Raw genomic sequence first — 25,047 nt, 5'->3', positions numbered from 1 at the left:
CTGCTCAGGTGGACCGCAAATCACTGCTGGCTCCAAATCAGGTATAACAAGACAACAGGAAATAAATAAGTAGAGCGCTGGATGGCGTGCACCGGTGTGCACAGTCAATGTGTGATGAGGTAAATGTGGTAGTGGATTTTCTCCTTGTTCCATGTGGGGGATCACCCCTGAGACCAGAGTTGGTTCAGCCCAAGCTGCTTCAAGAAGAACAAACCCTCAGCAACAGTCCAACGAAGCTGTTCCAATAAACACAATAAACATTAAATCTATACTCGTATAATAATACAATTCATATCAAAGCAATAAACAATAATTATCATCAGCAATAAAGTTTAGTATGCGAGTAAAAACTATTTAATATATTAATATAACAAACATTATGATAATAATGACAATAAAATAACCAATTAAAATCTTTATTTTCTATATATTTAATAATTAATTCAAGTGTTTTATTAACAACACACATCAATCATGTAATACATTAGTAATGATAACTAACCAGGCATGATCATTACCACAAGCATCAGATAAAACACTGTAAAAAATATCTATTGAATATATTATTCATTAAATAAGATAAAATTTGATTATTACTGTTATTTTAAATTTGGTGTTGTTGTATGAATGATATTATTAAGAATAAACATTCGTAGCTTTGTCACCTCGCGACCTTCATCCTACACATTCATTATTTATCACTGCTCGAATTCTAATACTAATTTATTTACCTGTTGTTCTCGCCTCTTCTTTCTGGGCCTCCTCTTCCTCTATCCCTGCCGTCTTCTCCTCCTCCCCCTCTCCTCTCTCAGCCTCCCTCCACTCCTCTTCCTCCCCTCCTCCTCCTCCGTCGGTCCTCCTCCTCCCCTTCACCTGGCCCATGCGCCTCTTCACCTCCTGCAGCAGCTCCTCCCTCTTCAGCCTCTCCCTGCAGCACTCCGCCCGCTGAGCTTCCTCCCGCTCCTTCTCCTCCAGCAGGGAGCGCAGGAAGGCGGCGCTCACCACCTCCTCCCCCTCCCCAACCAGGTATGCGTTTTTGAAGCGGTTGTACAGCATGGAGGCCTTGTACATGATGGCCTGGTTGGCTTTGTAGTACCTCATCTGCACACAGGAAGGACATGAAGGAACACACACACGACAGATCAGCTCCAGGGCGACTGCTGATTCTGGTCGCTTTCAGTTTTATCTCACAGTTTTCAGTATGACTCGTGAGCTTCTCATCAGGAAACCTTTCTGCTGCGTGTACCTTTCCCAGCGTGGCCACGAGCTCGCTGTGTCTCCGGACATGTTTAGACGTCACGTAAACCATGCTGAGCTGATCCAGCGCCATCAGACACTTTCCGATGTCCTGGAAGACAGAAGCACATGGAGACGACACCCAGTTTGGAGATTTAGGCATGTTGGGTGCATACAATATCAATATTAATATCACTATTTATCTATTTATTTATTCACAGTTGCATTTGCTTGCGACGAGGAGGCAGAATAACTCCACGGTAAGCCGACAGGCCTGATGTAGAGAACATTCATGTTTTCTGTCACACAAACAGAAATGAACGATTATTAGAAGGATTGTCATGGAATTTCACAAAATTCATTTTCTTCTTGGGATAAATTCAAATTTCTGTGATGATCCTCTGACTTTTCACCCAGCACCATGATCAGGTTGAAATTTAGTTTTAGTTTTCTGTGACACTCCCATCAGCCTCAGCTGTACTGTGTGTGTTGCTCATGCTAATTAGCAAATGTTGGCATGCTAACAAGCTAAACTAAGACGCTGAGCATGTTAAACACTATAACTGCTTCAAGTCAGCATGTTAGCGTTTGGCTCAAAGAAGTGCTGTGACAAAATACAGAACCTCGCGGAGTCACTAGCATCGCTGTAGACTGGTGTTAAAAATAATCCTTGCTAATTCGGTATTTCTGTTTTCCGCAGCCTTTACAAAAATTTGCCATAAGCCCAATATCACTGCAGGTTAAATGTCACCAGCTTGTCCGAGTTGAGGACTGCTGATATTACAGCTAAAACAATGCAAAGATTACATTAGCATTTGCAGCTATCGCAGATAAGGAAGAAACTAAGTTTGCATTAATGTAAGCGTTTGTGCAAGAAAATAATAATGTAGTCATGTAGCTAATCAATTAATCTTAGTCTGACACATTTCACTGATAATGGAAACCCCGACTGCACTGAGAAACTAGTGGAACACCTAGCTCAGAGGTGATGAACGTCAGTCCAGTGTTCTCTCTCTTTTAGCTCTGTTTTTGGTCTCCTCCAGCTCCTGGGGGAAACATCTGGCTCTTTAGCTGAGTTCACCTGCTCGTCTCGGCCTGCCGTTTGCTGCCGAGCAGGTCGAGTACGGGAGGTTTATTATGGCGTGTTTGATGAACAGCTCAGACTGAAGCAGACGAGAAAAGACAACTCGGAGCTAATTGGATCTGCAGAGTTGGCGAAAATTAGCGACTGCTTTTCCATTCCACGCAACGATTTGATTCATTTGCACTTTTCCACCTCCACCTGCACCTTCTGTGTACTTAACTTTTAAGTACACACACATACTTAACTAAATTATATACATTTTAGTATATTGGCACATTTCATTTCATTTGTATATTTTATTGTTTACTGTTTAGTATATTTTCATTCTGGTATATTTTTAATTGCATTTACGAATATTTTTATTGCACGTTGGTTTATTTTATTGTAGTTATCTTCATTTTATTCTTTCTAATCTTCTTATCTTTCTCATTATCTTGTTTCTAACATGGGGGTTGCAATGAAAATTTCATTGTCATGTCATGCTCAATGACAATAAAGATTCTTGAATCTTGAATTGAATCTTGAAAACGCCGACGAGTGGAGATTAGTGTTAACAGAGGAAGTAATGAGGTGCAGCTTACAGGGTTGTCGGTCTTCAGAGAAATCCTGATGTCTCCGTGGATTCTGTGTAGAGTCGAGTCCGTCAGCGTCACGGCCGGACTCTTCTTCTGCTGTTTCACCGCCGGCTGCACCTGCTCCGCCCTCCCTCCCTCTGATGAATCACTCATCGTTTTGTTTTCTCCTTCTGTGCTCGTCTTCGCCGCGCTCGCTTCATCTTTTTCTTCGGTTTTTGACTCAGCTTCCGGCGCCTCGGCTGACTTTTCTGTCGCTCCGTCGCTTCTGTTTCCTTCCACGCTCTTCTTCTGCAGCTTCGTCTCTTTGGTTTGCTCGGCGGCTGGCGTCGTCGTTTGTTCTTCGGCGGCTCTACTGTCACGTTTTTCGCTCTTTTCCTCTCTCTTCTTCTGCCCTCTCGTCGTCCTTTCTTCCACCTCACCTTCGTCCTTCTTCGCTTTCTGCTCCTCTTCGCCGCTCTTCTCTCGTTTCTCCTCTTCCACTTCGCTCTTGTTGTCCTTCTCCTCCTCCGTTACATTCCTGTCTTTTTTGTCTTCTGTTGCTGCTCTCCTTCCTTCAGCCTTCCTCTCCACTTCCACACTTTTTTCCATCTCCCTCCCTTCAGTGCTCCCTCTCTTCTCTCTCTCTCTCTCTGTCTCCTTGCTCTTTTCTGAACTCTTCTTCTTGTCCTCGACTGTTTCATCTCTGCTCGTCTTCTCTTTCTTCCTCTCCTCCTCGGCCGCCGCTGCCGTCGTTCCTCCCATTATCGTCTTCACCTGGACCTTCGCTCCCTGTCCGGCCGTCGCTTTCACAATCTTTCCGATAATTTTTCTCTCGTTCTTCTTGTCTTCGTCTTTCTCCTGCTTCGCTTCATCGCTCCTCGCCTCCTCTCCTTTATTCTCGTCTTTCTTCCCTTCGGCCTTCACCTCCTCCTGCTCGCTCTCCTTTTCGTTTGTCTTCACTTCATCTGCAGTTTTCCTGCCGGCTTCGTGGACTCTGTCATCCTTCTTGTCCTGTTCTGTCTTCTGTCCGTCCCTCTTTACCTCCCCTTTCCTCTCTGCTGTTGTCTTATGGCCGGACGTCTCGGTTGTTTTTCTGTCCTCCTTCTTCTCTAACACGGCCGTCTTTCTGACGGCTTTGATGCCTGATCTCCTGCCCATCGCCTTGGTGACGGTCGATTCTTTGACGCTCATCTTCTCGGACGTCTTCCGACTTCCTGTCTTTTTAATCTCGCCCTTCTTCTTTGCTCCGCTCCCGGTTTTCCTGACGAGTGTCGAGAGCAAACCTTTAACACTTCGTTTAACACTTGAGCTCATTTAAATGTGTGTGTGTGTGTGTTTCTTACTGGGCGCTCTTCGTCGCCTCCCTCTTCCTCGCTCCTCTCCCGGCCTTCAGCAGACCTCTCAGAGATTTCAACACGCTCTCCCTCTTGGCTGCCAGGTGGCGCTGTCGCTGCGGGGGAGAAACAGAGTGGATGATTTTAAACTGCTGCCGTTTCTACGTTTGAAGAAAGAACAGCTGATTAAAGTTTTATTTCACCTCCTCGTCCACAGAACTGCCTTCTTTCTCCTTTTCTTCCTTCTGCTCCTCTTTCTCTGCCTCTCTTTCATTCCCCTCTTCCTCTTCCTCGGTCATCTTCTCTTTTATTCTCTCTTCTTTCTCTCCTTCCTCACCAGCGTCCTTTGTTTTCTTCTTCTGTCCTGCTATCTTTTCTCCAGTTTTCACCTCCTCCGTCACTTTGTCCTTCATCTCTTCTTGCTGCACCTCCTTCTCTTTCCTCCTCCTCTTTCTTCCTCGGCTCTCCTCTTCTTTTTTCCCTTCCGTAACGCCCTTCTTCTCGTTCACCTCCTTTTCCCTCGCCCTTTTTCTCCCTCCACTCTCCGACCTTGTTTCTCTCCTCGTCCTCTCCTCCTTTTTTTCTTTGCCGACGTCTTGTTTTGTTTTCTTCTTCTCCTCCGTCTGTTCCTCTTTCTCCGCCCTCCTCGTCTTCATCCCTCTGCTCTCTGCTGTCTTCTCTTCTTCTGTTTTGTCTTTTGTCATCACTTCTTTCTTTCCTTCCACACCTTCATCCTGCTCGGCTTTCTTCTGTTTCTCCTCCTCTTCATCTCTCTTTCTTTTTCTTCCTCGGCTCTCTGATGTCATCTTTTCTTTCGCCATCACTTCTGTCTTTCTTTCGCCGCCGTCCTGATTTGTCTTCTTCTGCACCTCCTTCTCGTCTTTCTCTTCACTCTTCCTCTTGACTCCTCGGCTCTCTGATGACCTCTTCTCTTCTTCTTCTTCCTCCTGGTCTTTCCCTCCTCTGTCGCTGTTGGACATTTGCGTCGGAGCAGATTTTGATTCTGTGGTCTTCGGTTTCTTGCTGACTGTTGGACAAAAAGCACAACTCAAACTCGGCCGTTCTCTTCTACAGAAACTGGAGTTAATCAGTCATTAGCAGCAGGTGTGTGTGTGTGTGTGTGTGTGTGTGTGTGTGTGTGTGTGTGTGTGTGTGTGTGTGTGTGTGTGTTTACCTGGAGAGGCCACAGCAGGACTGGCAGGTGTCCTCGTCCTGCGCTGCTCTGCAGCAACCTGACAAAATACAGAAAACAGCAAAACAGATCATCTGAAGACGGAGTTAACCTGGCCGCTGCAGGACGAGTCCACACGCTGAACAGATGAATCAGTACGGAGTCCTCTTGTCTCCTGACCGCATGTAAACCACGAGCTTCATGATGACACACAGCAGCTTCCCCCGTCCTGAAGTCTGAGGCCGGTGGAGCGAGGACTGAGCTCAGAGGAAGCACCACCAGGCTACAGTAGTGTGAAGTAACACTGCATCACAAGTAAACATTCAAAACCACCTTTTATCACTTCCAGTGTTAGCAGTGATGACATGGTTAATACCAACGCTTTTTAATGTTGGCGCTACTTTACACACAGTTAGCTAGTTCAGACCAGTGGTTCTCAACCTAGGGGTCGGGCCCCTCCAAAGGGTCACCAGAGACATCTGAGGGGTCGTCAGATTGAAGGGAAACAAGACTTACTGAGACTCTTTTCATTGACATGTTATGCTCAGTGACAATAAAGACAATCTTGAGTCTTGAAAAAGTTCTGATACTTAGCGATGGAATTATTTCAAAGCAGCGCTGACGTCAGTCTGGATCACCTCTCTTCTGCTCTCTGCAGACTCACAGTACTGATATTTTTCGGCTAACAGTGTGGTTACCTTCGACTCCGCCCCTTTGCTCCTGGTAGACACCCGACGTGCAGCCTCCTCATTGTGCGCATCGATGGACATTAATGGTATCTGAACCTTTGTAGATGTTAGTTTGGAGTCCGTGGCCTGCGTTTGGGCTTCTATATCGCTCGCAGCTTTCCCCTCAGCTGTGACTTTACTCGTAGTTGTTGTTGTTTCAGCGGCAGGTTCACTGTCGGCATTAGTCTGTTTCTCAGCTGGTTTGGCAGAAGCAGTTCTGGAGGCTTTGGAAGGAGTCTTTGTTTTCGCTGCAGTCTGAGGAGACAAAAAGAAAAACATACGGTGTTCAACTGTGATTGATGCGTTCACACATCACGACACGTCACTTTTCAGGTCAGATTTATTTGTTCTGTCCTTTGATATAACTGCCATCAATCTCAGGTGCGCTGGTCAGTTTGCTAGTTGGTCTTAATAAAAGGAAAACTTTAATGAGGTCGTTAAGCAGACATACAGTATGAGGGAAAGAGAGATCTTTTAGAAGATGAACAGCATGAAATAGGGCAATGTTTCGCAAAAGACATGAAAATAATCACTGTTTTGCAAAAACTATAGAGAGATCAAACTGTTAATAGATTCTGGGTGATTCAGAGCACAGTTCAATACATTTTCCTTATTAAGGAACGTTTCTGTCAGGAAAACAATCAATGTTAAAAGGGCCTCTACAAAAAGCCACTGTTCAGCAGCAAAGAGGTATCTGAAGCAAATTGCCAAATTTCTCCTTGGAGATAAATAAAGTATCTATCTATCTATCTATCTGAAGCTGCTGGTTTCTCTGGAGTCCTGCAGAATCCTCCAGAGGCTCGCAGTGCATCAGCCACCGCTGACCAATGCTCACAAAGAGAAACGCTCGCAGTGGGCTCAGAAATACATGAACTTACAAACAGTTCAGAGTTCTGGGTGGCCGTCCTCTTCCGGCAAGGTGTCAGCAATTTATTGAAAGTGACCAATGACCATTCCCTGCCGTGGCTTTAAAGGAAGAGTCGAGCCTTCCAGAACAAAATGACTTTCATGCAGGACGTCACAGCATCCTATGCCAACTCCTCAGTCGCCATGCACATCAGCTGAACTCAAGCTCGTGAGGTATCCTGAAAAAGAAGACCTATGGGGGCGGGCGACACTGGCTTCATCTTCAAATGAAACACAGGCTGAAGCTGAGAAGGGCTCGTTTACTAACCCAGAATAAATCTGTTTTATTTAAACTGCATTCATTTCGATCTATTCATTCTGACATAAAACAGATATGTCTGATTCCCTTTGAGTGGAGCTCTTGTAATGAAGTCTCCTCATTCTGTCCTCTTCTTCTGCTCCGACTGCAGAATTAGCTGCACCACCTGTTAACCTCCATCAAACACTGAACTCATACTCACCCGGCGTTACTGGAGGGAAGCAAACATTCATCTACAGTCTCTTTGGCAGATTTCCTGAAAACCCTCATGAATGACTTCCACGCAGCTGCGGCTCGACAAACAAGACGTCCTCGCCCACATTGATCAAACCTGTTCCACCGTGAACCTCAAACACCTTGCTTCACTCGTCTGGCTGCCATGTACAACTTTTACTGAGACACTTTTTTAAACCGTAATAACGTTAAGACAAAACACAACGACCACTCCCGGATAGGCTGGCAGCCTCTTACCTCCTTCTTTTTGTCTTCAGAAGTGGTTTTAGCTGCCGGAGACGGGCCGATTCTAGCAGCTGCCTTCCTGCCTCTTGTATTCGCAGCGGTCTCGCACACATCTGCAGTGGTGACGTCGCTGGAAGTTGAAGTCAGGCTGGAGTCTGTTGTTTTCTCTGGAGCAGATCTTAATGAAGCTCTTGTCAGAGTTTCCTTTTTATTTGTATCTTTACTTGGAGCTGGTTCACTGTCGGGCTTTGCAGGGGCAGATTCACTGGGAGGTGATTTAGTCTGGGTAGTTTTAAGTCTGTCATTTGTCACCTGTTTAGCAGGTGTCGTTTTAGGGGCAGAAGGCGGTTTGGCAGGTGTTTTTTTAGTGGCAGAAGGCGGTTTGGTAGGGGTAGTTTGTGTGTTGGCCTGTGAAACAAGAGAACAGAGAACGTCTATTAGAACCACAGATTAGTTCACACAGAACTTAAAATTCATCATTCGCTGCATTTCTCTGTTTCATGTCACCAACTGAAAACCTTTCTGTTTCTTCAACTGTCAGTCAGACAAAATAAAGAGGTAAAGAGATCACTTTCAGTTACAGCTTTCCTGTTTGCTACTGAACTAAACTCCAGGCTATTAATTAATATCTTGCACTTTGTCTTCTTCTATTTGAGCACGTAGCGCGTTTTCACTGACTCTGAGTTTACTGCCCACTCCTGGTGTGTTCTGGATCTCCCACATGCCCTCAGTGAAGCCTTTGATGCGGACACCGCTGCCATACTTCATCTTGTTGCCGACGTAAGGAACGATGTTCTCTGGCGGGAGGTGACCTCTGAGGAAGGAGGTGAAATCAATCACAGTTCAATCAACGATGTCGACAGTTAACGGTATCAGGGCAGTGGCGTCATTGATTGGCAGCTGTGTGTACGTACATCTGATGGGTCCCGAAAAAGAAGACCGGGACTCGCTTCTTGTATCCATTCTCTGACTTACAGACCTGAACACACACAGTGAAGTATTACATGAAGCATCAGGGCATAGAAATATACAACTATGCACCTATCTGTGTTTGTGTGTGTGTGTGTGTGTGTGTGTGTGCGCACCCTGGCGGGCCAGTGTGGGAAGCCCTTCATCTTGGCAAACACCAAGTCTCCCGGTCTGAGCTGGTCACCTGGTTTCCCTGGCATCCTGCTGCTTCAGAGAATCAAATGCAGCCGAGACCAGCCTAAAAGAGAACCCAGACATCATTTCCTGCTGTGACGCTCTACCTCCATCAGTGTGCCTGAAGACTGCTGACACTTCAGTCACTTCAGCTCAGAACACAACAAATCACTGATCGGGCGATGAGAGTGTTTATGGGCTTGGATTCAGATGATGTAGTTTCAGTGTCACTGCTCCACGTAACTGGATGGATAGATGTAAAACTGATTTTGCCACTGCACCTATCATCATAATAATCATCATGTGAAATGTACAGTGTGTTACACTTTCTCGTCAACTTTTAATAATTATTATACCACGGTCTGGGTGAATACTCGATTCTGATTGGCTGCAGGGTGTCCGTTAAAAAGTGACACCTATAAAAGAAGTTCCCGTCAAATAGCCTGATTGTTCTAAATTATTGCGCTGGCTCAAACGCTAGTTGGTAACCGTGGCAACAGAAACTCAGAACATACGTTAACATACCTTATTTCACAGTTTATTTATCACAACGGCAAGACAGTAGACCAAACATGAGTGATTTTATAGTTTCATTTAACCTGTTTGGTAAAAACGATGTAGGAAACTATCTGTGGACTATCTCTGGACAAATTTTTGCATCATCCTCTGGACCAGGCATGTCAAACTGATTCCATAAAGGGCCGTGTGGCTGCAGGTTTTCTTTCCAACCAATCAAATCAAATAATCAGCTGATCTCAGTCTTCAGCTGATAACTAAGTGATCCCTTGATGTTGATTGGTTGGCCTGGTGTGCTCCTCGTTGGTTGGAACGAAAACCTGCAGCCACACGGCCCTTTATGGAATCAGTTTGACATATGTGCTCTGGACAAACTCAAGCGGTAAGAGGTGCACTTGTCCTCTGAAATGATACTTTGTAACGTAACATAACGTTAAGCAACCACTTCCCTCCACTGATTAGGCCTAATATAAGAGCTGCGGCCGACTGAGCTGCAGGTTCTGTGGCCGGAGCTGGTTACCTTGGCAACGCGAGATATTAAATAGTCCGCTCAGCCGCTTCTTGTGAAAAACTTTACAACAACAACAACAACATTGAGGTATTCATAATTGATTCAGTGACCACCGTAAGTGACCATGGTATAAGCGGGATAATGCCCTTCGCGTCGTCCATTCATTTCTGATAATGGACACCTCGAAGGGCATTATCCCTTACATAAACAGCGATAATCAGCAGAAAACTGAGTCTGGAATAACAGTGCTGGAGATTTTCCAGTGTTGTTCAGTGTTTGTTAAAATCACATACACGTTTTAGAACTAACCTTAGAGCCTACAACTGGCTACAGAGACTAGAGAAGACCTTTTATCAATATGTTGTCATGCTCCACAGATACCTGGATCTCTGTGTATTTAACTGCTGTAGTCTTTAAGAGACTCTGACGGCATTATTTCCACGGTTGTGCCTTGTTGGAAGTGCTATAAAAATGTTACCTGGTCTGGTCTTGCTAAATTATCCTGACCTGAATAAAAATGTCTAATGAAAATCTCTGGCGTGCGTCTTGATATTCACTGCTGTCCTGGCTAATAAGCATGGCCTTCATGGTTCCTTTCATAGTCCATAGGCCACCTCCTGTGAATGTTTACATCCTGAACATGACTGAATGAAAGGAAGAGAGCAAACCTTGATGCATTTGCACACATAAACTAATGCACACGATAACGGCTAAATCAAGCTAGCTAAAGCCACGGATCGCGGTCATGATGAATCATTTCACTCTGAAATTTAAATAAATCAGAAATACAAAATGCATCCGACACAAATAAATACCAACCTTTGCTCTATCAATTAAAGCTGATGTGACCACGGAATAACGTCCAGCATCTCAATTTAATTAACGGTGAAAACAGGTCATTCACTCAAATGTCTACAGTGCAAACATTTTTTAAGCGCTGCGTCATTTGTGTAAAGTATTTAGCTGTTTCGTTTTAAGCAGCATGTTCATTCATTGTTTACAAACACAGGCATGCTAGCACTGAAGCTAATATCAGCTAGCTAGTCGTCGGATCAAACTGGAGGATTAAAATCGAGCTCTGCGTCGATTTTGTCGACTGTGTCATGAACTGGACAGTAACACAGATACTCACCGAAAACCGAGCGATAATCTTCCGACAACGTAGATAAACGCTTCAGTGCTTCCTCGGTACAAGACGCTTCCTGTTACTAAGCTACGCTTTCATGCACGTCGCCATGTTGACCGATGAGCTCGTCTCACGTGACGTTCAGTGCTTTCCCGCCTGCTGTTGGACTGTACCACTGATCCGACTGTACCACCCCAGGGGGGGGGGACCAAGTGATGTAGCTATGGCAGTCAGAAAGTCCAGTGTTTATGAACGCAAAAATCACCCAGAATTTACAATGTAGGCTCGCGTTGAAAAGCAGTTTGAGAGGTCGGAAGACTGGAAAAGTGCGACATAAATACAGTCCATTTACCATTTACATCACCGCCGAATATTTTTCGAGGCATAGCAAAAGGCTTTTTTAAATCTTATCTTTATTTATTCTCAGCAGCTATTGACATTAAAGTATCCAATTTTTTGTATTTGCCTTGTAAAACAACTAAAAACTAATGTAGAAGGAAATAATTAACATTTCTTTAGGTACAGAGTATAAATCTGGCAAGACGTTAATTATGACAAAAACAGAAAACATAATACCTATGTGTGTGTCAGATTGAAACTACAACTTGTTCGTACATAAAGCAAGTTTCAAGTAGACACAGTTTGTTTTAAATGAAAATGAATAGCAATGGCTGCTGAGAAAGTAGTAGTTTAGAGGAGCAGTAACTTAAAGTACCAGCTGATATGAACTGTAGTAAAAACCTGCATGGTACTCTTTAAACTCCTGCATTTCTTTGTCCCTTTTGAATCGTTTGTTTCAATACAGCAGCAGACTTTTGGTACAGATACCTAAACAAGACTTATTTCAGTTTTTCTTTGAAGAAAAAAGGTTCTTGAATGTTCTCTTAACACATGCAGCCAGACAGGAACTTTACCTAAATAGAATAGCCCAAAATGGCAAAATATTGACTTCAGTCAGGAATGATCTAATTAATGAAAGAAGAACATATATTGGTACAAGTATGAGTTTTTATTATTCTGTTAGGGACACATTTGTTCCGCAGCAAAAAAGTATACAGGTTTGATACCCTCCTAACCATAGATATTATTTCATATTATTTATAGCCTAATCATTTCTTCTTTTATTTGGTTCAGTCAGAATGAACATTTGTGAAGGAAAGACTATAAACTCTTCTGGAACATTCATCCCACCACATATGTGTGTCTGCACGGACGTAAACCTCATCCTGACATTCCCACTTGTGAACAGAGTCGTCAATGATGGTTTGTTTCTCATTTAAAGTTGTATCTTAAATGAGACACCAACACTGTGAGGATCAGGTGTTCAGTACCTGCTAATGTCTGCCACCCACGCTCGACACACCACGGACACTGTGAGGCCCTTCGGATGAAAGCCTAGAACCGACAGCAGCCACGTTCGTTCACTTTTTGAGACTTAAGGCACAGTAAGAACGCTCTTCAAACATGAAACCAAGTACAACTGCTTATTAATCGCTGCCACTGTCGCTGTCATCACTATCATCCTCTTCCTCTGCCTCTTCATCCTCCTTCTTTTCCGTTTCCTCTACAAGTCCTGAGAAGAAGTCATTGTCTCCGTGGGCTTTCTTGGTTAGAGACTTCATTCGGCCGTCTTTCTTCTTCCTCTTGCGGTATTCGTCGACAGTCATGTTGGGTAAACTGGAAATGTCCCAGAACTTGATGAGCTGGTCATGGGCGCTGCTGACCAGGAAGCGGGAGTCCCAGGACTTGGCGAGCTCTTCAATGGGTTCGCCGACGTGCTGTCCGATGCAGCCGATGACCCGGTTGGGAAGGAGGTTGACGGCTCTGATGGAGGAAGGAGACATTTTTACTGTTGCATCATTATATGTTAGTAACTTAGCATGTCGTGAGAAATGCTTAGCGTCAAGTAGGGAGGTCCTGAGTAAACTAACAGGCAAAACATTTGCTAGACACGTCCCAGACTGGTGCCTAGTAGGGCCAAAACTCAAAGGCAAACTCCAAAGTGTGGACATAATAGGTGATCTCAAAGGAAAGTCCAATGCAGCATTGAACTGTACAGATCTGTCCAACAAAGACAAATTTTACTGTAATTTGTAAGTCAGATGGCGGGAATTTTTGACCCTTTCAGAAACAGCCAGCAGTCGTTTAGGTTCCCCAACTCACCGAATGTACCCGTCCATGGAGGCGGTGCACATGATGCTGTCGGTGATGGGGATGATGCACTCCACCGACTCCGCCTTGATGGCGAAGCGATCGCTGGTGGCACCAAAGCCGTTCCAGTTGAAGATGTAGATGGTCCCCTCGCTGGAGCCGCAAACCACCTTCTTGCCCCGCTTCATCAGCGCCACCGAGGTCAAATCGCCACTCTGGAACTCAGACAGCAGCTCGAACCTCCGCCTCTTGATGTTGAAGACGCCCATGGTACCATCACCACTGTCAGATCAGATTATTATATAAAGTAGACCGTTTTAGACCAACTCTGCTTGTTGGTGCGTTCAAGGAGGCTCTGACTTGTGAGGTTTGAGAGTTTGCTACTGGTCAGCTTTCTCTTCACAAGGTACATCAGAAAATCAAACCCACTGAACATAGTGGTGAATGGGATTGTTTCTTTCATCACAAAGTTTGCTGTTCGGTGGCTGATACTGAAACCTCAGATGCTGAAGAACAAGTGGATACATTTTTTTAAAAGTACCTGCTTGAACCCAGATATTCCCTGCAAAGAAAGGCAACTAAATGTTTCCTGGATGGATGATGACTTTTAACACGAGACATGATTCGCAGGTTAAAATAAGCAAAATATATAAGGGGTTAGTTATCATTCTTGTTACCTGGCAGTGAGTAGGATCCTCTTGGCCTGGTCCACAGTGATGTCACTGATGTAATCCTCATGGTGTTTCAGATCCATGATGGCCGTCCCCTTCCTCATATCCCACACCTTCAGGAACAAAAAGAATCTGTAAAGCGGCAGCAGCTTGTGGATGGAACATTTGCTTCCACCATTAAAAAACAAAAATGACTGCATGCAGATTTGAATCACGCCCATAAAAGAAATCACCAACAGACCAGCAGAGGAAGACTTGGACAGTTTTTTTTGGAAGTGATGATTATGATCAGATCGTTAACATTTTATCATTGCTAGTCTACAAAACTGACATGTGCCAAAAGTCATCTAAACACAAGCTCCAGATCAGCTGATCTCATGCTTCGGCTTTTTAAAGCTCATCTTAGACCAACAAAAGACCATTTGTTGGTCAAAAGACCAGTTTATAGCTACTATTAAGAAGAGTCCATCTTAGACCATCAAACGCCTGATTGGACAATTAAAAGTCCATCTTGGACCATTGGAAGACCAGATTAGACCATCTGGAGACCATTTTAGTCCTTGTGAAACATAGTTAGACCATTTAAAGAATGGCTTTGACCACTAAAAGACCGTTTCAGAACATCAGTTTGGACCACAAGTCCACCCTCACCCATGTTAAGACCAGCTAGGACCAATTTAAATTCACATCAGACCATCAGATCAGCTAAACACTGAAGAGACATGCTTCGACCAACAAAAAACTATTTTGGACTATTTAAAGATCAGCTGGAGCATTCAAAGGCCAGCTGAAATTGTCAAAGAGCTCTACCTACCTTGAGGGTAATGCTTAGACCATGAGACCATTTCAGACTAATAAGAAATCACCTCAGACCATGACAACACCAGCCTGGCCCATCCAGAGACCAGCTTGTTAACATCTGCAGACCAGATTAGACAATCAAAAGACCATTTTAGCCATTTTATGAAACAGCAAAACACCATTTAGGACCATTTCAGAGAGAGACACCAGTTGAGTCCACCAAAATATCATTTTGGACCACTTGAAGACCAGATTTAACCATCAAAAGACCAGTAAGGACCATTTAGAGCATTAAGAAATCATCAAGTATCAAAACATCATCTTGGACCAGTAAAACCAGCCTGATCCATCTAAAGGTCATCTTAGACCTCTGAAAAGTCAGGTTTGTCCATCAAAACACCAACCTGGACTATTAAAAGACCAGCATGGATAAAGTTAGACAAGAAAAGTTTGAGAATCATGCTTAGACGATTTCAAGACCAGATAAAACCATCACAAGACCATTAAAAGACCAGCTTTGACGAATAAGACCAGCACTGATCAAGTCATGAAAAGACCATCTCAGACCATGAACCACCAGCAGCTGGTCGTGATATCTGGATAAAACCTGAACACAGTTGTAAGATGATGACAGTACTAGTCCGGACCTTGAGGGTACCCCCGTCGTCTCCGGTCGCCAGGATGTTTTCGTCCACCAGTAGCAGGCTGTTGATGGGGGCCCCGTGCGCCCCGCGGATCCGTGTGACGAGCTGTCCTCGCTCCGCGTCCAGCATGTGGACGGCTCTGTCTCTGGAGACGCTGTAGAGCTTCAATCCGTCCGCGGAGAAGCGCACCTGCCGGCAGGACTTCATGTGGTGTCCGGACGACCACAGCTCCCGGTTCTCCCCCTCCGTACAAGAGTAGGAGTAGGCATACACGTCCCCGTCCACGTCCCCGCACACCAGTATGTTCCTGCTCGGATGGAGCGCAACCGTGTTAGCGATCGCCTCCAGCCGAATGTCCTCCGGGGTGTCTCGGATTTTCGGCCCTGGCGGCTCGCCTCCGTCCTCGTCTTCGTCCTCATCTGGATCCGGGTCTGGGTCCGCCTGTTCTGAGTCTGAGGTGTCTGGGTCTCTGCTGGGTTCTGGAGCTTCTATATTGTCAATTTTTGGAGGATCTGCCTGTGTGGACGTGATTTCAACGTGTTCTGTGGTTGCTGCCATGTTGTTTTCCTGCCTTCTTTCTTCCTCGCTGAACAGTGGCAGGTTGCCTGGTGACAGCAGGTCATACTGCCCCCTGCTGCACATCACAATATAACAATAAAATAAAGTCGCACGAACTTTTGAATTTCAGCACAGCAGTTTTGTTTGAGTCTCACTTAGTAAAATCTAAATACACTTCCACCCACCGAACTAACTAACAATCTAAATAAGTAACGAACTGACGTCAGAAACCGGCGTTACCATTGGCCGGTTAGCCAGCCAATCGAAGGGTAATGCGGAAATGACGTATGGACGCTAAAGATGGCGTCAGATTCAAACGGCTGCGGTGTTGATTTCGCTGTAAGTGTTTCTAAAAGTTCACTACAAGCTTATTGTCATTAATTTTGTACTGTAAGCTGGTTGTTTACTGTCTCATAGAGGTTAAAGTTGGTTTGGAGCACACAGAGATGTTACAGTTGAATATCAACCGTGAAACGGGTCTCAGGGTTGTATATAATGTGTGAACGTACTCCATTCACGAAATGTACTAATAGTATATTTCCATGTTGGCTGACAAAAGTGCAGACATGCCATACAACTAAAAACGTTCAGCAAATCGCTTCGGTATTCTGGTAAATTCGGCATACGGTAGATCCACCAAGCAGCACTTATTATGAGTAAAATCTCAGCTGTTGACAGGTATTAAATGCCGCTCACCGTCCTGCACTTCGTACAATAAAGTCGTTTAGTTTTTGTTATAAATGGTCTATAGCTCGGACGATGCTGTTGTGAGTGTTTACTAGATGGATTTGTAAATGGAGATCGCTTTCTCTTCATGTGAGAGGTTGAGTGCGTCTGCTGGCAAGGCAACACCAGCAGCCAAGCAACCACCCCCCCCTGGTGCCAGCCCGCAGCCGCTTTGATCAAACTAACGAGCGAAATGTCCAACATCCGTGATGATGTGCATTTAATTCATTCAGGATTATTGAAGTCAGGCGAGCAGCGGAGCTATGCAGGCCGGACCAGCGGACCGGAGGAGACAGCCTGGCCGCGGCAGGCGTGGGGAGACCGGGCAGGGCCGAACAGAGCCGCGGGGGATTCATCCGAGAAGCGGGAGAAGCTCCGAGGAGGAGATGGAGAGGTAGAGACTGAGATTTTAAATAGTCCATGTTCACAGTAACTGTCCCTTCTTTTCTGACTTCTTTTCACTGATATGTATTTACTATTTTACTTTGCTATCACCAGATGTATTACATTGCAACTACTGCAACTTTTTAAATTATTTATAGATAGATAGATGTTATGTGGTCATGTATAAACCAAAACAGCTGCTACTGAAGACACGTAATCTGAAGGATTATGTGGATGCACCCATATCATGCAATACCATGCAGGTACTTTACTGATACATGACACAGCCCCTGTATAAATACAGAAGAACAATATGTACGTCTTGTCTGACATGTCCGTGTCCACACAGTGTCCCTCCAGCTCACTGTCATGGTCTGAAACTCGGCTTTAATACATGTACTCGTTTTCAGATTGAAAGAGCTCATCGCCGCCATGCAACAGAAAGAGAAGCAGGCAGGAGAGGGAGGAAGAAGAGCGGAAAGGGAAGGAAAGGAAGACGAGGTGGGAGGGAGACGAGGAGGGAGGGACAGGAGCCAAGGAGATGGAGGAAGGAGGAGGGAGAGGGAGGAGAGAAGCAGCCGGGCGGCATCAGAAGGGGGTGAAGGAGGCGAGCACTCGGGGAGGCTGAGGTGGAGAGTCCATCAGCTGGAGAGAGAAAAGCTGGAGCTGACCTCCAGCCACAACCAGGAGGTGAGAAGCAAAGAACTGTTCCGCTGGTTTTAGGCCACAGAACAACTTCTGACTGTTGTCTGAAAACAGTTTGGTCGACACCTTCCAGAAATAGTCAAGAATTCAAGTCCGCATCCGCAGCATGTCCCATGTGGTTTGCTGCTCAGCTAGGGATCAAACTGGCACTGTGCTGCTCTGGTTTTGGCACTCAGTGTCATTGAGCGTCACAACCACAACGCAGCTGCAGTGCATCCACACTGACGGCATGACACTGCAGAGCTTGTTTATTAACATGCACAGATCACATAAAGCACATTTTTGGTACGTATCTGAACTCTCTGATGGACAAACTGTAATGGAGACATATGTTTGGCACTTCTCTACTGATATTTCTTGTGACTTACACACTGATGCTGTTCACGTCTTGACCTGTACTGTACGCCTTCCATCGGTTGCAGCATCGTTGCGTTACAGACTTTAGTTTCAGCCATTATTTCATTTATGTTTGTTTGTCTTCTCAGCTGTGCAGGCTGCAGGCAGAGCTGACCCGGCTGAGGTCCTCCGTGGAGCGAGGAGAAGCTCAGCGGGCGGAGCTTCAGTACCAGCTGAGTGTGAGCCAGAGAGATGCTGACCGAGCCGCCGAGCTCAGCAGGGACAAACACACGCTCACAGGTACAAAAATCAAACACACCCTCCAAGTGCTAACAGGAAGAACAGTTGTTCCTGTTTTATGTTTACTCTGTATGTGTGTGTGTGTGTGTGTGTGTCAGAGCGAGCAGCAGAGCTCCAGCAGACAGTTCAGGATCTGCAGAAAGCTCTGCACATCACCCGGCAGTCCAGGGAGGAGGACCAGCATGCTTTGCAGCAGGAGGTCGAGGAGCGCGACAGACTGATTCAGAGCTTCAGCTCAGAAAACCAACGACTGCACCAACTGCTGCAGGTCACACACACACACACACACGCGCACGCACGCACGCACGCACGCACGCACGCACACGACAAAGGACCTTTCTTGGCCTAAAAATAAAACAGTTTGAATCAGGGTGGATAAAGTCTTAAAGTTTGCTTTGCCTCCAGGATCATGAGGAGGCTCTGGAGGAGTCAGAGAGGAGGATCGCGGAGGTGCACAAGGAGAGAGAGAAGGAGGCCGAGGTGAACAGGCGACAAGCCAACGAACTGAAATACCTGACGGAGAGAGAGGAGAGGAGCAGGAGAGAGAAGGAGGTGAGGAGGAGAGAGGGAGGAGATGGAGGTGAAGACACGCTAGCTGCGTTTCTCAGTATCACCTGTGGTTTCTTTCTCTTCAGGTATCAGACCAGAGGGTGAAATCTCTGGAGTCGAGCATCGAGGCAGAGCGAGCAGCTCACCTGGAGTCCAGGTTCAACTCTGAGATCATCCAGGTAGCACAAACACACACACCCTCACACACTCTCACACACTCTTTCTAAAGTCTGATGCTGTTCATATTGAATGAGCCTCTCTCAGGTAAATTGTCCGTCTGTGATCATGTGACCTGGCAGCTGCGGGTACGGGACCTGGAGGCGGCGCTGGCGGTGGAGCGGTCCGGCCAGCAGGAGGCGCAGTGCAGCCTGGAGCTGCTGAGAGCTCAGTTCAGGGAGGTGGAGAGAGCTTACAGCCTGGAGAGAGAGAGGAGCAGCAGCACTGAGCACGCTCAGGAGCGGTGAGCGCCATCGACTGAATGAATGAACGAGATGTTGTCAGCGTTTAGTTCTCAAGTGACATGTCTTCATAAGGCTGTGTGTGTGTGTGTGTGTGTGTGTGTGTGTGTGTGTGTGTGTGTGTGTGTGTGAGTGCGTGCGTGCGTGCGTGCGTGCGTGCGTGCGTGCGTGCGTGCATCCGTGTGTGTGTAGGTTACAGAAGGAGTACGACCAGTGCAAGTCTGACCTGAGTGTTGCCTTGGAAACGGAGAGGAAGATCACCTGTGACCTCACACAGAGGCTGGAAGAGGAGAGGAGAAAACACACCAACACACATGCACTGCTGGAGCAGGTAACACACAACTACAAACACAAACACACACACACACACACACACACTTGACAGAATATTTGTTGTGATTTGAGCGACCTGATTCCTTAATCATCAGCTCTTCTTCTGTGTTCAGGCAGCTCAGAGACAGTCTGAGACAGAGGAGGACTTTGTGAACTGTATGAAACACATCAGAGAAACTCTCCAGCAGCACAACACCACAGGTACACACTCCACACACACCTGCAGTGAACAACTCCTCAGGCTCAGGAGGTCAGTCTGGTGGTTTGTGTGTGCAGGCACCAGTCCTCCAGCAAAGGATGATGGGAGTCAGAGTCCCTCTGCTGAAGTGCTGCAACTGCTGAAGACAACACTCAGCACCTGCCAGCACAGACTGGAAACAGCTGACCACCAGGTACACACACACACACACACACACACACACACACACACACACACACACACAGACACTTCTCATGGTGTGTTTCTGTGTATCTCTCTTTATCTCTGCCACATTCTGCAGATCCACGATCTGCTGTTTGCATCAGAAAGGCTTCAACAGGAGAACCAGACCCTCCGACAGCTGACCTCGGACCAGAGCAGACAGATGGAGGTAAACATCTGATCCCAGACCGGCCTCCGACAGGAGAGAAGAGGTTTTCAGCATGACTGGTTCACTCTGTCTTTATCTGCTCCCTCAGGAGGGACAGCAGGCGCTGGTCGAACTGGAGGAGGAAGTGACGCGTCTTCGCCAGGAGAGCGCCGATTGGTCGACGCGCAGCCGAGGTCTGCAGGCCGAGCTGGAGACAGAGAGGGAGGAGAGGGAGAGAGAGAGGGAGAGAGAGGAGGAGAGGGAGGAGGAGAGGAAGAGAGACGAGGAGAGACAGAAGGAGGAGAGGAAGAGAGACGAGGAGAGACAGAAGGAGGAGAGGATGGCAGACATCCAGAAGATAACTGACCTCCACCACAAAGAGTCAAAGGTGAAAACCTCTAAACAGATTTCCCTCTTTGGCTGTCCTGCCTCTGTCTCAATGTTTGAGTGTTGGAGCAAAAGATGAATTTAAATAGATTTTATTTTGTCTTTCTCTCTTTTATTTTGTCTTTCTTTCTTTCTTTCTTTGTCACTGTCTTTCTTTCTGTCTCTTTTCTTCCTTTTCTTTATCCCCCGTGTCTTCACTGTGAGGTGTTGTACTACAGAGCAGTGTAATGTCATTATGTCAGAAACATTTAATTTAACAATCTATGATGCTGAGTAAACAAAATTACACTGTGTGTGTGTGTGTGTGTGCGTGTGCGTGTGCGTGCGTGCGTGCGTGCGTGCGTGCGTGTGTGTGTGTGTGTGTGTGTCAGGCCCATCTGTCCTTCCTCTACAGTATCTACCAGCGCCTGCTGGCCGGCTGCATCCTCCTCGATCAGCCCCAGAGCATCCTGGGAAATTTCACCTGGCAGGAGCTGTGTGATGTCATCAATGAACAGGTTGACCAGCTGACCTCTGACCTCCGGAAGGCCAACGGCAAGGTGAGCTGTGTGTGCAACACAAACATGATACTCAGATGTCGTCTAAAGCTTGAACTTTTTTTCCACGTTGTTGTTAGCATGCTAACATGCTAGCAGTAGTGCAGTCTTGGAATGTACCATTAACATGTTAACGTGCTCAGTTTTTGTAGCATTAACAATATTGCTACTTGGAATAACAACATGTCTGTGTGTAAAAATAGACTTGTTGCTGCTTTCAATCTCACAGGGATGCTAACATGGCTAATACTTGATCGTATTTTTATTTTTATTTCGACTGTGGCACATATATATTCATTTACTTTGCAATAGAACAAACACTGCACTCAACTCATCCATAGCAACATGTGCAATTCTTCAAATCGATGTGCAGTTTTTCAATATATTTCAATATTTTCCATTTTTTATATATATGTATATATTGTATAAAGTATACATATATATATATATATCATCAACTTCTTAATTTGCTTTTTTAATTTTGTATTGCCTTTGCGATTGCTATTTCTATTGCTGCTGCTGTAGCACCCAAATTTCCCCAGCTGAGGATTAATAAAGCTTATCTTATCTTATCTTATCTTAGCTTAGCTTAGCTTAGCTTAGCTTAGCTTAGCTTATCTTATCTTGTGGCAGCTGCATTTCTTTACCTGGCAATAGTCGGGACATAAGATATACGGCTGTCTTCTTTGATCTTGTTTTATCTTATGTCTCGCCGTGTCTTATCTTGTCTTACCATGTCTCGTTGGCCTGTCCCTGCTGTGGCGTCTCCTCTCTCTCTCTCTCTCTCTCTGTCTCGCTCTCTGTAGATCGCCCGTCTGCAGAGTGTGTGTGAGAAGAAGAGTGTGTGTGTTCGCGAGCTGCAGCTCAGTCAGGAGTGTGTGTTGTCTCGTCTGGAGGAGAGCGTGAGGAGGAGGGAGGAGGCGTGGAGCAGCCAGCACACACACACTGTGACGCAGCTGCAGAATGAGCTGCAGGTAACACACACACACACACACACACACACACACACACACACACACACACGCCCCTCAGGTGTTTTTGTGTGATCAGTCGCGTCTCCCTCCAGCGACAGAGACGCTCAGAGCTGAATCAGCGGGATGAGCTGAGGAGGTTTGGATGGTTGTGAAGACAAAGACGCTGTCCCTTTGGTCAGCTTCCCCAAGAAGTGATGAGACGACAGATACTAAAATCACTTCCAGCTCTGTTGTCCCCCAGAGGACAGATTCACTCTGCAGCGACTGTTCTCCAAACGTAAAGCAGGTTGAGCAAAAGAGCTGAAAAAATCAGATGAACATGGCAACAACTTAACATTTATGACTGTGAGAACTGCACCAGCAGTGGTACTGGATGTTGTTCCGGCTGAGTGTTGATTCTGGTTTGCAGGTAAAAACGTGAGATTTTGGTTGGCTTTCCTTCCATTCCTTGTCTTCTTCCAGACGAGTGGAAAGAAAGCTTTATGTAATGAGCATGAAACAACAAAATCTGAAAATCTGTGTACGTGTGGTCGAAGCTGAGGACTCATATCTCACTGGTTTGTCTTTGCGATCACCCACATGTCCTCCCTCTCTCTCAGGCGTGCCGCTCTCAGTGCGACTCTCTCCGCGACCGCGCCTCCTCGCTGACCTCTGACCTCTCGCGGCTCCGGGGCCTCCTCTCTCGCAGCCGGGGGGAGGCCGCCTCCTTCCTGCTGGCCTGCGCCCTGCTGGCCGGGGCGCTGAAGCACACCCACCGCCGTCTGCGCACGCTGTCCACGCAGAAGACGCTGCTGTCCAGACGACTGGCAGAGAGGGAGCTGCTGGAGGAGGAGGTGAGGAGGCTGGCCGCAGCTCTGGCAGGTGAGGAAGACGAGGAGGAGGAGGAGGAGGAGAGAGGAGAAAGGAGGAGGAGGGCAGCAGCGAGGCAGCGCTGGAAGAGGAGCGTGTGTGTGGTCTTGGCGGTGAGGAGGTGGTGTGTACTGACCAAACGGACGACTGTGTTGTTTCGGCTGGAGGGGGGGGGGGCGGAGGGCCGGCTGTCGGTGTCTGTGGAGGGTCGCCTACGGCAACACAGAGGGGTCAAGACGGACGGAGAGCAGGTAGGCGCTCAGTTCTGCTCACAGAATCAGTTTTAATGGCAGTTTTTTTCTACAGACACGACTTCTGTCAGAAGATGGAAAAATATCTGCAGCTGACAAGTTTGTCCTGCAGGTGGCGTCAGAGGAAAGGTCACGTTTAATTGGTCAGTGTGTATCCTCTGTGGGACAGTGGCTGTGTCGGGACACACACGCTATTGTTAGCCAGTTATCATGTTTGCTTCATTCTGAGCTTTATTATCATCACTGTGAATATTATCCACCATAAAACCCTTTTTAATAATAAAAGTACAAGTACCTCCAATTCGTAAGTACAGTACTTGAGTAGATATACTTTGTTACTTTCAACTACTGACCTAAAGTCCAAACAAGTGCCGCATTCTTTCTGAAAATCATTAGTGTGTATTTATTGATTAGCTCATTTATTTGTTTTGTTCTGACAAATTATTTTTTTTATACGTTTTAGATAAAGACGATGATGATGGCGATGAAGGTCGTGAAGGTGTGTGTGCTCGCTGGCTTCGCTCTAAACGTCTCTCCTCCACCATTCTGTCCTCCATGGCTGACCTGCAGAGGGCGCTAGCACACACTGGTACACATACACACACACACGCAGTATATACGTGTACTATGTGTACAGGATCAGTTCTGCCCAGTTTTCCCATCATGGAGGTACACTGTTCATCTCTCACTGACTCTCTAGGCTCCTCCCCTCCAGGCGTGATGTCAGCGTCTCGTTCTGCTTTGTCCCACCTCCTGGATCATATTCTGGACCAATCGGATGCGAAGCGCTGTAGATTGGATGAGGACACGCTGAGCGGCCGGCCGAGACTCGGCCCGAGCGGACTGACGCCTCCACAGCCTGACATGAAGGTCAGTCAGCAGCAGACACAATGAGCCGACACTGTCCCTCCCTGTCTGTCCACTGTGGAGGACGGACAGGGAGGGACGGACATACAGAGAGACAGACAGACGATGCAGAAGCTGAACTGGACACAAGTTGTCAGTGTTTGGTTGCAAACCTTGACAATCTGAACTGAATAATAACACCTGTCCGGTCTTTGACGTCACGTCTGTCCCTGCAGGACAGAAAGAGTCAAAAAGCTCTTTTCAACCAAAAAGTTCCAGGAACCAGAAGAACTAATCAGACGGCGCTGTTTGTGTTTGTGTCCACCCGCTGACCTTTGACCTCTGTGCGTGTCCTCCCATCAGGCCCTGGTGTCCACCCTCCAGCAGCACTTCCTGCTCTTCAGCCAACGGCTGCACTCAGCTGAGGTGGAGAGGCGGAGCCTGAGGCTGGAGGTGGCCAATCTGAAGAGAGGACTCCGGGAGGAGACCTGCAGGACGGTGAGGCTCAACACACACACACTCACCAATATTGTCTGTCTGATGAACACACACGCTTGACTCTGTTTTTTTGTTTGTGTGTGTGTGTGTGTGTGTGTGTGTGTGTGTGTGTGTGTGTGTGTGTGTGTGTGTGCGTGCGCAGGTCCCAGCAGAGCGGTTCCACAGTGTGTGTGTGGAGCTCCGTCAGGCGCTGAGCAGGGAACAGGAAGCTCACACGCTCACCCAGCAACAGACCAACCAGCTGCACACACTGCAGCTGCGAGTCAACACACACACCACCGAGCAGACCAACACACAGCACACACTGAGCCACACCACACAGGTACATGATGAGTCCATGACGCATGACGCCTGCCAGTCTTAACTCTGGGATCCTTACCCTTCCCTCCCTCAGGTCACATGATGTAGTATATGATATGATGTACAATGTGGTGTAATTCCAGGTAACATAACATGCTGATGGTGAGCTCTGTTTAATACATCATCTAGTCTCT

General features: G+C 46.5%; 3 protein-coding genes and 1 long non-coding RNA gene across 4 annotated transcripts in view; 2 read left to right on the top strand and 2 right to left on the bottom strand.

The window, feature by feature from the left end:
• Positions 1–867: 867 nt before the first annotated feature.
• On the bottom strand, positions 868–11,139 carry LOC121626999 (hepatoma-derived growth factor-related protein 2-like; the record flags this gene model as incomplete). Its single annotated transcript, XM_041965758.1, has 13 exons — positions 11,034–11,139; positions 8,817–8,938; positions 8,646–8,710; positions 8,410–8,545; positions 7,744–8,139; positions 6,078–6,362; positions 5,383–5,440; positions 4,936–5,235; positions 4,412–4,842; positions 4,218–4,324; positions 2,902–4,135; positions 1,247–1,348; positions 868–1,101 (listed from the first exon to the last, which is right to left on the bottom strand). Coding segments are annotated over exons 2-13 (3,432 nt in total), but the record flags the coding sequence as incomplete, so codon positions are not given.
• An 888-nt stretch (positions 11,140–12,027) lies between these two features.
• Positions 12,028–15,858, bottom strand: wdr55 (WD repeat domain 55). The gene is made up of 4 exons (XM_041964799.1): positions 15,298–15,858; positions 13,856–13,962; positions 13,191–13,460; positions 12,028–12,851 (listed from the first exon to the last, which is right to left on the bottom strand). Exons 1-4 carry the CDS (start codon positions 15,850–15,852, stop codon positions 12,515–12,517), a joined length of 1,269 nt encoding a protein of 422 aa, XP_041820733.1. The 5' UTR covers positions 15,853–15,858; the 3' UTR covers positions 12,028–12,514.
• Positions 15,859–16,157: 299 nt separating this feature from the next.
• LOC121626358 lies at positions 16,158–17,464 on the top strand. Its single transcript, XR_006007953.1, has 3 exons — positions 16,158–16,191; positions 16,812–16,972; positions 17,373–17,464. It is a non-coding gene; the product is annotated as an uncharacterized LOC121626358 (long non-coding RNA).
• Positions 17,465–17,517: 53 nt separating this feature from the next.
• The window catches only part of LOC121626998 (coiled-coil domain-containing protein 171-like), a gene marked incomplete at its 5' end in the record, with an annotated part of 10,602 nt that continues 3,072 nt past the window's right edge, over positions 17,518–25,047 (top strand). The window contains 20 exon segments of the mRNA XM_041965757.1: positions 17,518–17,652; positions 18,153–18,303; positions 18,402–18,571; positions 18,709–18,855; positions 18,939–19,031; positions 19,152–19,312; positions 19,503–19,641; positions 19,757–19,844; positions 19,920–20,035; positions 20,144–20,233; positions 20,322–20,600; positions 20,971–21,138; positions 21,942–22,109; positions 22,709–23,128; positions 23,131–23,209; positions 23,673–23,798; positions 23,910–24,079; positions 24,419–24,553; positions 24,696–24,875; positions 25,043–25,047. The exon segment at positions 25,043–25,047 is cut by the window's right edge and continues 141 nt beyond it. Of these exon segments, the coding sequence (XP_041821691.1) occupies positions 17,518–17,652; positions 18,153–18,303; positions 18,402–18,571; positions 18,709–18,855; positions 18,939–19,031; positions 19,152–19,312; positions 19,503–19,641; positions 19,757–19,844; positions 19,920–20,035; positions 20,144–20,233; positions 20,322–20,600; positions 20,971–21,138; positions 21,942–22,109; positions 22,709–23,128; positions 23,131–23,209; positions 23,673–23,798; positions 23,910–24,079; positions 24,419–24,553; positions 24,696–24,875; positions 25,043–25,047 (3,020 nt within the window).

The sequence above is a fragment of the Chelmon rostratus genome, chromosome 23 (genome assembly GCF_017976325.1).
Source record: "Chelmon rostratus isolate fCheRos1 chromosome 23, fCheRos1.pri, whole genome shotgun sequence".
NCBI lineage: Eukaryota > Metazoa > Chordata > Actinopteri > Chaetodontiformes > Chaetodontidae > Chelmon > Chelmon rostratus.
The sequence above is the reverse complement of the archived record's forward strand: the minus strand, read 5'-3'. Positions and strand labels throughout refer to the sequence as shown.

What these genes read in the sequence shown, in the direction of transcription:
- wdr55 (XM_041964799.1), bottom strand. Translation starts at nt 15,852, where the DNA reads ATGGCAGCAACCACAGAACACGTTGAAATCACGTCCACACAGGCAGAT. An exon ending in ACGACGGGGGTACCCTCAAG is followed by an intron (nt 13,963 to 15,297) that starts GTCCGGACTAGT and finishes TTGTTCCTGAAG; the next exon opens with GTGTGGGATATGAGGAAGGG. An exon ending in TCCATGGACGGGTACATTCG is followed by an intron (nt 12,852 to 13,190) that starts GTGAGTTGGGGA and finishes TTCCTCCATCAG; the next exon opens with AGCCGTCAACCTCCTTCCCA.